Source organism: Leptonotus elevatus, chromosome 16 (genome assembly GCF_054856555.1).
Source record: "Leptonotus elevatus isolate MCC_2025b chromosome 16, RoL_Lele_1.0, whole genome shotgun sequence".
NCBI lineage: Eukaryota > Metazoa > Chordata > Actinopteri > Syngnathiformes > Syngnathidae > Leptonotus > Leptonotus elevatus.
This window is the reverse complement of record NC_141254.1, coordinates 9716860-9730529: the sequence shown is the minus strand read 5'-3', so window position 1 is coordinate 9730529 and position 13670 is coordinate 9716860. Positions and strand designations below refer to the sequence as shown.

The following is a 13670-nucleotide window of genomic DNA, read 5'->3' as shown; positions in this document are numbered from 1 at the left end:
CTATATCACAGCCGACAAAAGGCCGCACTCCCAAAGCGACAAAGGGGACGTCCTTCTGCTGTCGGAATGATGGAAAACAAACACGCCAAAGTGCGCTACATGCATAAAAGACAATCTGGAACAATTTGAGCTTGACTTGCCCACTTCCCATCAAAAAGGGGGCTCGGAAGTGTGACTTAACCTCTTGGACTCGTTCGAAAACTCTTGAGGCTGACAATCGTAAATGTTAAACATACCTGGAGTACTCTGTTTACCATACGCAACGTCTCAAGGTTGCAAATGAGCAAAAATATGTAGCCGACCGGCACAAGAAGTGTTTTTGTGCAAATGCATACTATATACCAAAAACAACAACAACAAAATCCTTATCATGTAGCCTTCACCGTGTGTTTGTCACATTACAATAAAACATTCAATTCAAAAACAAGCAATTAAAATGATAGTCTGTACAAATTGAGGAAGCGCGGGCTAGTGTTTATCGTAGCCCAAATGTACATTTACGGCACCACTGCTCACATGATGTGAGGTAACTAATAACTAATAACTACAACTAAAACTAGAAAGGAAAAAAAAAAATCTTACCCCCCCAAAAAATAAATAAATAAACATTACCCAATTACAAAAACTTTGTGAATTATGTTTTACTTGCACTCCACAAATACGCCAAATATTAAAAAAGATTAAAAAAATAATAATAATGCCCAAACTAACAAAATCTAAACTATAATGAAGAAATTAAAAAAATACAAATGATCTAAAAATCAGGTAAAACTTACTGAATTTAATAAACAAACGTCCCCCCCAAAAAACTGTAATGAAAAATCCAAAACTGTTATACCGCTGACAGCCACAATACAGTATATGCCTGCAAAATGTCTAGTTTAGTTGCTTTGGATTTCACATTACAAGACGTGATTGACAGGCTTCACTACTGTCAGACAACACAAGCATTTAAATATCAATGAAATGTATTATATATTATAGAACGTCCTGCTTTTGAACTCATTCAATCCAAAATACGTATAAAATAAGTTTTTTTAAAATACTGTGTCCTTCACTCACCAAAGGTTTTTTTTGTGGGTTTTTTATGCTCGAGAAGGCTTTGATGCAGCTTCTGACCTGAAGAGGTCGCTTAAAGCAATAGTATTTATTACAAGAAAAACGGCCGGCAGGTGGCAGCAGAGTATAAGAGATCAACCAGGGACATGTTGCAACAAGCTCTTTTTGCCAGTGTTTTCAACAGGTTTGTGAATAATGATGAAACTTAGCTTTGTTCTAATGCGAATTGCTGCAAAATGGAAACGGATACAAATATACTTTTTTTTTCCTGATGAAAAATAGACTCTAATCTTTCTTTTGATAGATTTGATGTTTTTATAGCAATAAAACACAATATTCTGTTGGCCTTGCAAAATCCAGTAAAACAGCCGGGAGTGAAGGGGGTAGCTTCAGTGAAAATGGCTGGGAGTGAATGAGTTAAGAGTGGCGTTCCTCAGGGATACATTTTAAGTCCTGTCATTTTTTTCCTGTTTTGAAAACTTGAGTTGTATACATTTTTCAGTTAGCTTATGTTGTTGCTGTGCTTTCCAGTTTGTAGTGATAATTGCCATAGGTTCTAATTTGGCGGTTTTGGGTTATGCTGGACAGATTTTAAATGAGTTATTCATGCCGATTACTTTTGTTAGCGCAGTTATGATATGTTGGATGCAGCTAACGTTTTTTTTTGTTTTGTTTTTTGTTTTGTTTTTTTAAATAAGTGAGCTATGTATTGATTGTGCTAGTGAAAGGAGCATCAAGTAGGAGCTGCACATCAAGACACGAGCGATTAATGTGACACGTCTCAGTCGTATGCAAGTTACTATTTGGCCCAAGTAAGTGAGAGCTATTTGCTCAGATGGCTTGTAAGCTGTTATGTTGGCACATTCATGCAGATGTTTGCTTGTCAACATGTGCTGCGTCATTTTGCTCGCGTCTTTTCCAGTCCGCGTCTCCATCACCAAAGGTTAAGTGGCTGCTAATCCGCCATATGCTCGCCGTTGCATCCACCATACGCTTGCTAATGATGCCTCTTCAATATGCCGTTAGCCGAGTTGTTTTTTTTATGTGAAATGGAAAATAAGACCAAGATGCGTCGCTTTTCATGAGGTCGCGTTTCATGATCAAGCCTTGTACAGCGCTCTCACTGTCCTTTTTTCTTTTTTGTGTTTCCTTTTGCATAACTTGTTGCATAAGCACTCTTCTGGCAGGCACACCGTGTCATGGACGCTCTGTGTCATTTCTGCTTTTTACAGTACTGGCCGTTCCCTCGTGTCACTGCCGTTTCAAAAACCGCACAAAATATCGTCCTCCCCTTTCCCTCCTCACACTTTTTTTTTTTTTCATATATATATTTTTTGGGTCATCTAAGAATCGCCTTCCTATTTTCATTGTGCTCTCTCTGGAGGTGTCGTAACCCGGGAGGCCTTGCCAAGAACAAACCGAGAGAGATCGGCGTGTGCTCGCGCTGGACACGCACAAACACGCACACACGCAGGCGTACAAACACAATTGCCAGATGTTGACTTGGTGCAGGTGTTTGATGTGTGAGGCGTATGGCATGTACAGTACGCCGTGCCAAAGCCCGTAAAAGCATAATTAGCCAGCACTCTGATGTGACGTGCACACTGTATATGTACGTTTGTTGCTCCACAAGTGAACATGCCACATGGCAGACTGGAAGCAAAACTGTTTGTATTAGCAACGCAAGAAGAAGAAAAGTGAGTTTATGTTGACAACAGATAAAAAAGGCACTCTCATTTGAATGCGTTCTTCAAAATAATTGACCCAAATGGACTTTCTGGGCTGATTATCCTTCATATGGGCGGCAACCGTTTGTGTTTAAAGTGAGAACGCAGCTGTCTTTTAGGCTAGGGGTGTCAAACTCATTTGAATTCAGGGGCCACTTTCACTCAAATGTGGATTCGAGTGTACCGATCAGCCGGGCCGATTTATCAAATGACGAATATCAGTATTGGCCTTTTAAACTCATACATTCGCAGCCTTTTTCGCTGAAGCAACCTCCTTCGCTCCCGGCTGTGTTACTGGATTTTGACTGACTTTGCAAGGCCTACAGAATATTGTGTTCTATTGCTATAAAAACATGCAACCTACCAAAAGAAAGATTAGAGTCTCTTTTTCATCAGGAAAAAAAAAGTATATTTGTACCTGTTTCCGTTTTGCAGCAATTAGCATATAGAATATAGCTAAGTTTCATCATTATTCACAAACCTGTTGAAAACACTGGGGAAAAGAGCTTGTTGCAACATGGCTCTGGCTGATCTCTTATACTCATTTTTTTTGTAATAACTACCATTGCTTTCAGCGACCTCTTCAAGTCACAGGCTGCACCAAAGCCTTCTGTATGTTCTAACATAATAAAACCCATAAAAAACGTATACATACATTTTTGGGACCATGGCCATATTTAAAATAGAACGATTTTATACGGTTTTGGGAGCAAATGATGATTATTATTTTTTTTTTTTATTAACGGCCCATAAAATATCTTTTAACGTCAAGGGAGCTAAATTTTCAATTAACTTTGTAACACACGCTGCACCTTTTGTGATTGTTTGAAATTATAACAAAAACAGGTAAAAATATATATATATATATATATATATATATATATATATATATATATATATATATATATATATATATATATATATATATATATATATATATATATATATATATATATATATATATATATATATATATATATATATTATTTCAGATATTTAAAAATTTTGGAAAACTTTATTTACAGAAAAAAATATTACAGAGCTATTTACTTAAGTTTAGAACTGGAATCTGTATTTATTAATTTTTTTGTTTAAATTTTCACACCAATATTTGTTTACCTTTTAGTAAAAATTAGTATCGGCTTCAAATATTGAGTATCGGACTCTTTCGCTACTACTAATCATATTGGCATATTGGCCTTGGAAAAAACATATCGGTCTATCTCTTCTCAAGTGGGCCGGGTCAGTATGCCTAATAAGCTATAAATAAGGACAGATCAAGAACATTTCCTGTTTTTTGGTGCAAATAATTACACATACATTCTGTAAATCTTCTTATTTATTATTGTTATTATCTTATTGCAGACCAATCTGAAATCTTGAGCAGAAGTTTCAGAATGTCATTTAAGTGGTTGTCAGTGCGCCCTCCAGTGGACATAATTAGCAGCAACAGTTAAATTTGAGTGAAAAGCGGCCATTTGTTGTCCAGAGTGGACCCCCTGATGGGCCGGTTCTGGCCCGCACGCCGTATCTTTGACACAGCCGTTTTAGGCTTGTTCCACGTTAAACACATTTTTAAGTCAACTCCATGTTTCGGCTGGTCCCATCAGGCGTCACCACGGCCAGGCATTCATTCACGTGATTAGTTTGGCACCGTTTGATTTCCCCATTGAAATGAATGGACTTGGAAAAAATGAATTCCAACCTCTCGTCGCAAAAATTATTAATTAATTAATTATGATACAAGACATAGAGCCAAACACGATTAAGAATTTCACATCTGACTCAGTGAGCTGCAGTCATTTTTGTCATGTTTATGCAGAGGATAAAGAATATATGTACAAGTTTTGAGATCTGTTGTAATGTCTGTATGTGCAAAGTGTTTTTTTCCACTCTTTGACTCTGCTCCCCTTTTTGAAAAAAATTTCTTTTATTTCCCTTCCCTTGCATCTTCCCTTCTTATCTGAGTTCTCAGGGTGCTGATAAGCGAGTTCTGATAGGTCTTTCCGTCCTGTCCTCCTCCGTTGGCCGTTGTTTTTCGTGTTTCTTGTACGGGTCGAGCCTGATAAGTCAATTTCATTGCTCTGTACTTGTGCATTGGCAATGACGATAAAGATCCGCTCAATACATGCCTATCAGTATTGTTGTATTGAAGCTATTTGTTAGCTCGTCTGTTTGTTTGTTATGCATTGTCCGTTAGCATAAATTTAAACTGACAATCGGACTCTTGGATGCAGCAATTCGTCACCAAGCTGCCGAATTACACTTGAACGTTGGCATCGATGTCGGCCAAATGCAAATACCCACCTCGCCATGATGCTAACTTCGCCCAAAAAATCAAGAATGAAAGAACGCTAACCCGCGCTTCAAACACTGCAGCTTTTGGCTTAATAGCGTTTACGTTTAATAGTGACGTTATTTGGCGTTTGCGTGTCGTCCAGACGTTGCTTCAAAGTGGCCGATTTTTGCCAAGTCGTGAGCGGATACATTCTGAGTGCACTATTATGTAAATTGAGAAGGACTCGCTCACAGACACATTTTCACAAACAGGCACCTCACATAAGAGTTGTTTAATTTCACACTTGATGGGTAAGCAGACACTCCAGACACTCAACTATTTCTATACAAGCAATTCAAACGTCAATTAAGCGTAATTTGTCGTCCTTAAGATATCAACATGGGCCAGAAATTGTCTTTTTTCTTCACTTGTGATGACGTTGTGACGACGTTGTGACAACGTTGTGACATTTCCCATGATTAGCGCGTGCTGGACTCATGTTTCCACACAAAATGTTGCAGTGTAATAAACGCCCACTCTCCTTTTGTGTTTTTGCCCTGCAGCCGGCGAGAAGGCCATCGTATGCGACCAGTGCGGCGCTCAGTTCCAAACGGAAGAGTCCCTGGAGGCTCACCGGCAGATCCACACCGGTAGGAACAGACAACACACTATTTGTTGTACTTTTCGATATTTGCTTTTTGACAACGAGCCCGCGTGGGCCAATCTCGTCTGGCCCGGCGGAGATGATGATCGACGGCCCGCGCCGGATTAGCCCTAAATCACAACAGACGCAACAGTAATCAACATGGTCCGGAAAACTTGGCAGGGCCTGGTGTTGTTTATCACCAGGACCCTTTCAATCCCGCTACGGAGATGGGAAGATGCCAAGATGGAAATAGGAGGAAGTAAATCCTCCTCCTTCGGCAGATGTGAGGCGGGATGAGCTGTTTAATTGAGACGGACGGGATTGTCTCACATGTCCGTTGCTGTTAAGCGGACCTAATGGTGTGCTCGCGTCTTCATTTTTAGTCTATATGACACATCACTCAACAATTTGACCATTGGAAAGAAATAATAGTAAAAGAAATCCCCACTTTTTACTATTTTCAAATTTCACATTTTCATGTAACTTTCAATCATATTTTTCGTACATATTTCATCAAAATTGTATTTATACTTAACCCTCCTGGTTGGTTTCCGAGGAGCAGCAATAATGTTCCCGGGTCGATTTGACCCAGGGAACATCAACATTAACTTTCGTTGCAAATATTTCAAATGAACCTTTTTTTTTTTCACAATTTGTAGTTCTTTAACTTTAAAATGGGTCAGTTTGACCCGGGCTATGTTTAATGTTCCAAAAGTGCCCTGATAATGAATTATAGCTCATGATTAACAGTTTTCAATGCAAATATGTCAAAATTAACCATTTAAATTGTCTATTGAAACATCAGAGCACCCAGAGAAACATTATCGCTCCTTTCATTGCAAATATGTCAAAAGGAACCATCATTTTTGTGCCAAGTTTGAGTGCAAAAATCCAATATTTCTTCTTTAACTTGAAAGTGGGTCATTTTGACCCGCAACACCAAGGGGGTTAAGTTTAACAAACTATTTTATTCTATTCTATTACTATTAATTTGATCAGATTAGGGGTTTGAACATTAATTTTTTGTGTGGCTTTAAAGTCACTTTTTTTTTTTACCTGAAAATTGTTGTGGAACTCCATATTATACGATTGTAAGGATTTTCAAATTCAGAAATCACTTTCCCCACAATATTTTATCGGGGGGAAATTTACAATTATATATTGTTTGACTGAATTTGTATGATTTAACTTAAAATGTCCTCTAAAATTTTTAAAAATTCAAACTGTACAACTTGATAATTTCAGTTCCGACATTTTGTGTAAATGTTTTATTTTTTGCCAACATTTGTGTAAAATTGGGATACTTTTTGGTCTATATTGAAATTAAATCAAACAATTACAAATTCTGAACAAAATCCATCACGAAAAATTATTTTACAACTTAAGAGGTAAGATTTTCCGACAGTTTGCATATGCTTTTAACCTTCTTAATACGTGTGTGCATGTAAAAATAAGTTGAATTCCAAACTTGTTACATTGCTTTCCTTGGCACAGTGTCATTAAAATGAACTTGTACTCTACAGTGGTGCCATGCAAACAATCGCGGGCCGTTCATTTTGGACTTAACCAAATGAGACGTTTCTCCATCGGGGCTGCCAATGTGATTCCCCAAATAGACACTTATCATTATCATCATCGTTGCCAGTGGCCTCTCGCTCCTTTTTGGCCACTTTTTTTCCCCACATCTTTGCAGCCGTCCGTTCCCTTCCAAAACATCTGAGAAGCGATTGGCAGAGTCGGCAAAGTTAACACGGCAGATGTAAAGGCGAGGTTAAACGAGGCTAATGATCGGGCATAACAGCGGAAAGGAGAGCTCTAAATATAAACATTCCAGTCTGGAACCAATGATGGGGAGCGTTTTAAGGGGGGTCAGTTTGCTAACAGTTTCATACATGTCGAGGCTAATAACCTCAGCATGGGATGGCTGCGTGTGGTTGTTGTATAATTCCATGTTCATGTCTGACAAGTATGACGAACCACTTTTACGCCCGTTTAGTTCACAATTAACTCATTCACTCCCAGCAATTTTTAGTGAAACAACCCCCTTCACTCCCGGCTGTTTTACTGGATTTTGACTGAAGCCCCACAGAATATTGTGTTCTATTGCTACAAAAACATGGAACATACCAAAAGATCTCTTCTTTCATCAGGAAAAAAATATCCATTTTGCAGCAATTAGCATTAGAATAAATTTAGAAATGTGAGTAATTAGCTTTTTTTTCAACATGGCCCTGGTTGATCTCTTTTGCTCTGCTACCACCTGCTGGCCGTTTGTGTAATAACTACCATTTCTTCAACCATTCTTTGCAGTTGAGAGGCTGCATCAAAGCCTATTGTATGCTCTAGCATAAAAAACCTTAATAAAACTTATAAATACGTGTTTGGGACATTTGAAACATTTAAAATAGAACATATTTACACGTTTTTGGGAGCAAATGAATTAACAACACGATTGCGGAAAAATGATGCCGCACCATGGCAGAAGCTGCTTATCTAGCAATTAACGGGGAGTTTTGCCATGTGAAACTGCTAGCAAAGGTTGAACGTAGCCTCACTTCACTAATCAGCTTTTGATGTCACTCACGATGCCACACCCCTTAAAGGCACGCATCCAACAGGCGAATCCTACAGTATTCTACTTTACTTTATAATCTTGGCCGTTTTCAGGCTCAACTTACAGCATACTTATTTTATTCTAAACATAGTGTGATTGTCACAGAAATGGATATGAAACCTCTGCTTATACACGCCCCTTTTTTTCCCAAACAATGTTCTCAGTCACGTCACAGTACGCCGCTAGTGTTTGCCAATGAAAGGTAAAGGCTGTCATGTTATGTGCATACGGTATCCGGCGGTGACCCGACGCCCTTTTAACGACAGCATTTGGCCTCGCCACGTTGAATGGTGGCTATTGTGGCGTGGAGCGATCAGCTGCAGCCTAGCTTAACTCCGAAGGAGGGAGAGAAAAAGTCAAACCACGCGACGGTTTGGAGCTGGCGAACGCATTCCTCAAGTCGTCGTCATTCAAAACATCACGTGGCGTTTATTTCCGACATAGGAAATAAAAAGCAAATATTCCCCTTCTTTGCAAGCGATGGAAAATAATAAAAGTACACCAAGAGTATCCGAAGTGAATCTCTGCCCCTAAACTGGGATTTCTGTAAGCAAACATTCTCCCAGGCGGTCGAGGAAGCTTTCATCCTCAACACCAAAATAAAAGCCCGCTGCTGTCATATTTCCAACTCCAAGCCTATTTACTCTCTGCCTTGTTTATGTGCGCTACGGCTGTTATGCAACATACACAGCCGGGGCTAATTTTAGCAGGTTTTTTTGGGTGTGGGTGGGGGGGGGGCTGTCAAACCAGCAAACCGTGGGGAGGATGTTTTGGCGGCGGGCTGCTTTTACTCTGCGCTCATCAAACGGCAGTATGCGAGGATGCATTCAGGAACTCTTGATTACAGTCACTCAAGTGACTTCTAGCAACAGTCGAGTCATCAATAAATAAATTTAAAAAAGTAGACAGAAACGGTACTTATATCTGCGTACTCACTGGTACAGAATCCAATCACATCTTACAATTGTGATGAAAATGTTATTGTAACCAAATAGTGCACATGACATATGTTTTACTCAAATACTTTTTCGAGTAACAACCATTCAGGTATGTGGTGTCTCAGTCTGAACACCAGGTGGCAATATAGGAAGTCTGCCATTTTGGTTCCAAGCAGCCATTTTATTGTCCATCTTGACATTTTCTGGGGTCCTTCGTTGGCAATTTGTAAGCAAGCAACACTGTGACGGAAGCACAGCACCTGCATTCTGCGTTTTTCACTAATCATTGAGCAGTTTTGTTAAAAAATCCAGGGTCTGCCCTGTCCGAGACCGAGAATGCCTTTGATTCCGAGACGAGTCCTAGACCCTTAAAAAGTGGTCTCGTGACCAAGACCCATCTTGACAACTACAATACCACCGCTTTGTAAAACTTTGAAAATTCAGCCCCTGAAGGTAGTTTGATTTAGCAACATGAAATTTGGTAGGCATGTCTATCATGAGTAGATCTACAAAAAAGTCTCAAGAAGCCATGCCCAAAAAATGACGTCTGCCATTTTATTCCCAAGCTTTTTTGAACCACTAAACAGATGGGCGGTGCTTATTTGTTTAAAAAATATATATAAATGTGACGTTAGTCAGAGCCTTTTTTGTTTGCACGACTTTTCCTTACTGTATCATTTCAAATGGGCTCCTTTTCTCCCTGCGTGCTCAGTGAAGTGTTGTATCGATCGGCGCTGTGCACTGCAGCCCAACCACACTTATGTGCTACACAATCGTGACGCAGTGTTGAAGGCTAGCACACATGACGAGTGTAAAAACAGCATCAAAAGGTCAGAAGAAGCTTGCGCGCGTGGGGGTGGGGGAGTAACTAAGTAGACTTGTTTTGTTTAAGATTGTAGCGTTCACTGGCGCGACTTGTAATTTGCATGGAAATGTGCCGCGAGTGAGCGAAGGCCGCGTCGCGAAATGAGCAGTTTCTCGACGTGGCGGCGCAGGCGACAGGGGTGGCGATGATTCCTACGTGAATCATATCCACCCGCCGATAACAGCAAAAGGGTGGGGAGGGTCCTTTTCGTAAGCCTCTCCATCTTTTTTCCTCCCTCCCCGTCCGTCCTTTTCAAGCCTCGTATTACGGGCGGAAAATATGCAAAGTGCCTGGCGGGCAACGGCAGTGAAAGCGCAGCGTGATTCCAGAGTAAACACTTTCTCTTCTCAAGCCAGGAATAGTTTGGCTGCAGCGAGGCGGCGGCGGGGGGGGGGGAGCAGCGAGGGATGGAGGAGAACATGTGCTGAAAAAGCCACAACAACAACACGGTCCCAAACCAGGATCCGATAAGCAGCGGTCACGTCCGTCAAGCCGATGAGGCCGATGGCGACGGCTAACGTGAGGCCGTCAAAAGTGCCTCAAATCACACCAGCCCGGGCATCTGTTTAGCATCGACTTAATTGTGATGTTATTAAGTTGTCAGGCGGCATTAGGCCTGTTAGATGCAAAGCAAACACGCACACACAAGGAGGCTTCAGCCGGACCTCGTCGCAGGAACGTAAATGTGACACTCGTTACAAGTAAACGAAGCGAGGATCAAACATTTACTGCCACCCTCGCCCTGTTTTTCTACTTAATTGCACATTAGAAATAATCCGAAGAACTCCAGATTAAAAAAATAAAATAAAATCTTCACAAGCACATGCCACAATAGAAATCAACTAACCTGGCAATAGCCAGATTGATAATTGTGAGTTCTTCACAATATCAATCTGGGACTGCTCCACGGTGATTTGCTCGGGAAAGGCGGGGCATTCTGTACAATACTTCGAGGTGATTGGATGATGCGGCATTTTGTGGACACGGCAACAGATAACTGCCACCTTGCACAATAAATAACTGATAGAAATAGTGCATGAATTAAAAGGAAAAAAGGCAGCGGCTTGTTGTTCACGGGCAAATAAGATAGCGCAGTGTATTATAATTAACACAGCTTCTCCTCTCACCACTTTTTCATATTAACAGCCACTTTGTACAATAGCAATAAACAGAACTAATCTACATAGAGATAGTCTATAGAGGAAAGGCCAAAAGTCGGCGGTAGGCTAGTCATGCACGGGCAAATATACTAGCGCAATGTGCTACTATTATACAATTAATGTAATCACAATAGAAATTATTCAGTCAAAAAAAAGTCTTCCTTTGGAATGTTGTTTTTCCCCTCTCTCCGTTTTTCCTTGCTTCCATCCTCCCCTGCTCGCCTTCCAAAATAATCAGAGTACAAGTGGTCCGAGACTCTATCGCCGCTAAATTAAATCAAGTGGTGCTACCTTGACTACAGTCACTTCTCTGGCGACGAGCCGCCTCCTCTCTCCTCTGCAAACAAATTTCCCCCCGATAAGATCTAAATGAGTTTTTCCGAGGCGGAGGAAAAGCGCTGATTGATGCCGCGTAGAATGGAGAGCCGGTCGGAGAAGATGCGCGTAAACGAGAAATTATGCGTGAATGAGAGTTGGCATCGAAGGCTTCCATTGAGAAACAACCCCAGTGGGCCCCGTCGCCCTGCGGAACCCCTGCCAACTGGTGGGCACAGGCCCATTGAGGCGGCGCGGCGTGAAAGCGTGGGACGACAGCTTGTCTCAGAGGGAGTCGGTATTCTTATAAGTGGGTGGGATCGGCTAACAAATTGGGATGGGACGGCTGAATCGGCAGACTGCGGCCACACATCCAGAAAGAGCAATAAAATGATGGGGCCCGGCCTGCGGGCGGGCGGGCGGGGGTTGGCCAAGAGGGGGACGGATTATGGACTCCCAGCGGGCGCCGCGATTCACGGCCCATAAAATGGAAGTCAGCAGGACACGCAGCAAATCTGTCCGGCCAATATCCTCAGCAGCTCCCTCGCGCTGCTCGCAGGACAAGCCCCCACCTTGTTAGAGCATCTTAACTCCCCTGGACGCCGCCCCTTCTATGACACCCCTTTTTTGTTTGTCGGTATTTTTTCTACTTAATTTATATGTTTTTCTACTGTCAGTTTTTCTTTTTTTATAGTATGATCTGAATTATTTTTATGATTATAAATTATATTCCAAATGTATTTTTATTTTTAGTATTTCCGTAACGTATTTTCTATGATTATATTTTCTTATATATATTTTTTCATTATTTATAGTTTATTTTATTTTATTTTATCTTTAATTTATATTTTTTCTTTGTTTAATTATTTGGATTATTTCTAATTCATATAGTTTTATTTATTTATGTGTATTTATTTTTCAGTTTTCTGTCTTTGTTTTTATTTTATTATATATAGTTTTATTCTTATTGATTTTTTAAATATGTTTTATAATTTCATTTATATTTTTTTGTATTTCTATTTTTTTAATTAAATTTTTTATGATTTTTTATTGTTTTCCTTTTTTGTTTTTATTATATTTTTCCTTTATTTATTAAAAATTTAGTTTTGTTTTCCCCAGATTTTTGCTATAATTTTTTTCCATCGTTATTTTTGTTTCAATGCTTGATTTATGAATCCATTAAGATTCAAGTATGGATTCTTTTCAGCTTTATCATTTTGAAATAAGTTGAAAATCTTTCTGTGACATACTCAAGATGATAAATACAGTTTTAGGTTACTTCTTTACTGATCTGGATTTTTTTTTTTCTTTATCTACCAAAAACTACGAGGATCCATCTTTGCCGCTGTATCTTGGGATTGCTATGACATAAAAGCAGCACAGATAAGGAAAAAGGAAGAGCGGACATGAGGAGGCTCCTTCCCGATATCCCTTGTTGCAATTTAACCTTGGCGAGGCGTGAAAGGCTCGGCCGCAGGGAGCGAGCAGGCAACGGCCGATCCACAATGACGGCGCTTTCTTTTGTCTGCGCTGTTATTCCGAGTAAATCTCCCCTTGTAATTCCGTGGGAGATTGTTTGCCGACATCTTAGTAGTGTTGAAATATCAACAAAGCTTTTTTTTTTCATTTACAGTGCAAATACCCTTTCGATTAGTGCACCAACAAATAGCGACCATTCTTTCAGTCCTTCTTATTCCTTAATTGTGTGAAGCAAGATTAGCAGGAGTGCTTCCAACCTTTCACCCTAAACAAAAGAAGCCTCGCGCCCAGTTGCCTAGTGACACCAACCAGCTTTCGCTCATTTACTTCCCAACCACGGAACAACTAGCTTCAGTAATGAAACATACTCAACACATTCCTGTTGAGGTCCAACTTGTGACCATTCTTGGGGGTTTCCTGTTGCAATCACGCTAGCCTCACGAGCCACGCTAGCCTTATTTTAGGTACTAGTCCAAAGAGATTGGATTTCTGTGGATTCGTCAGTAAGGAATAAATGATTTTGTCTTACACTGACAAAACTCAAAACGTTGCTACTTTTGGTGCTCGTTAGAAGCACACAATGAATAGC

At 40.2% G+C, this 13670-nt stretch overlaps 1 protein-coding gene across 2 annotated transcripts in view; it reads left to right on the top strand.

The window, feature by feature from the left end:
• zbtb16a (zinc finger and BTB domain containing 16a) overlaps positions 1-13670 on the top strand; it is a 125774-nt gene that overhangs the window by 70137 nt on the left and 41967 nt on the right. For both annotated transcript variants that reach the window (XM_086099094.1, XM_086099093.1), the window contains exon 4: positions 5628-5714. In XM_086099094.1, coding sequence (XP_085955220.1) covers positions 5628-5714 — 87 coding nt within the window. The remainder of the gene's footprint in view (positions 1-5627; positions 5715-13670) is intronic.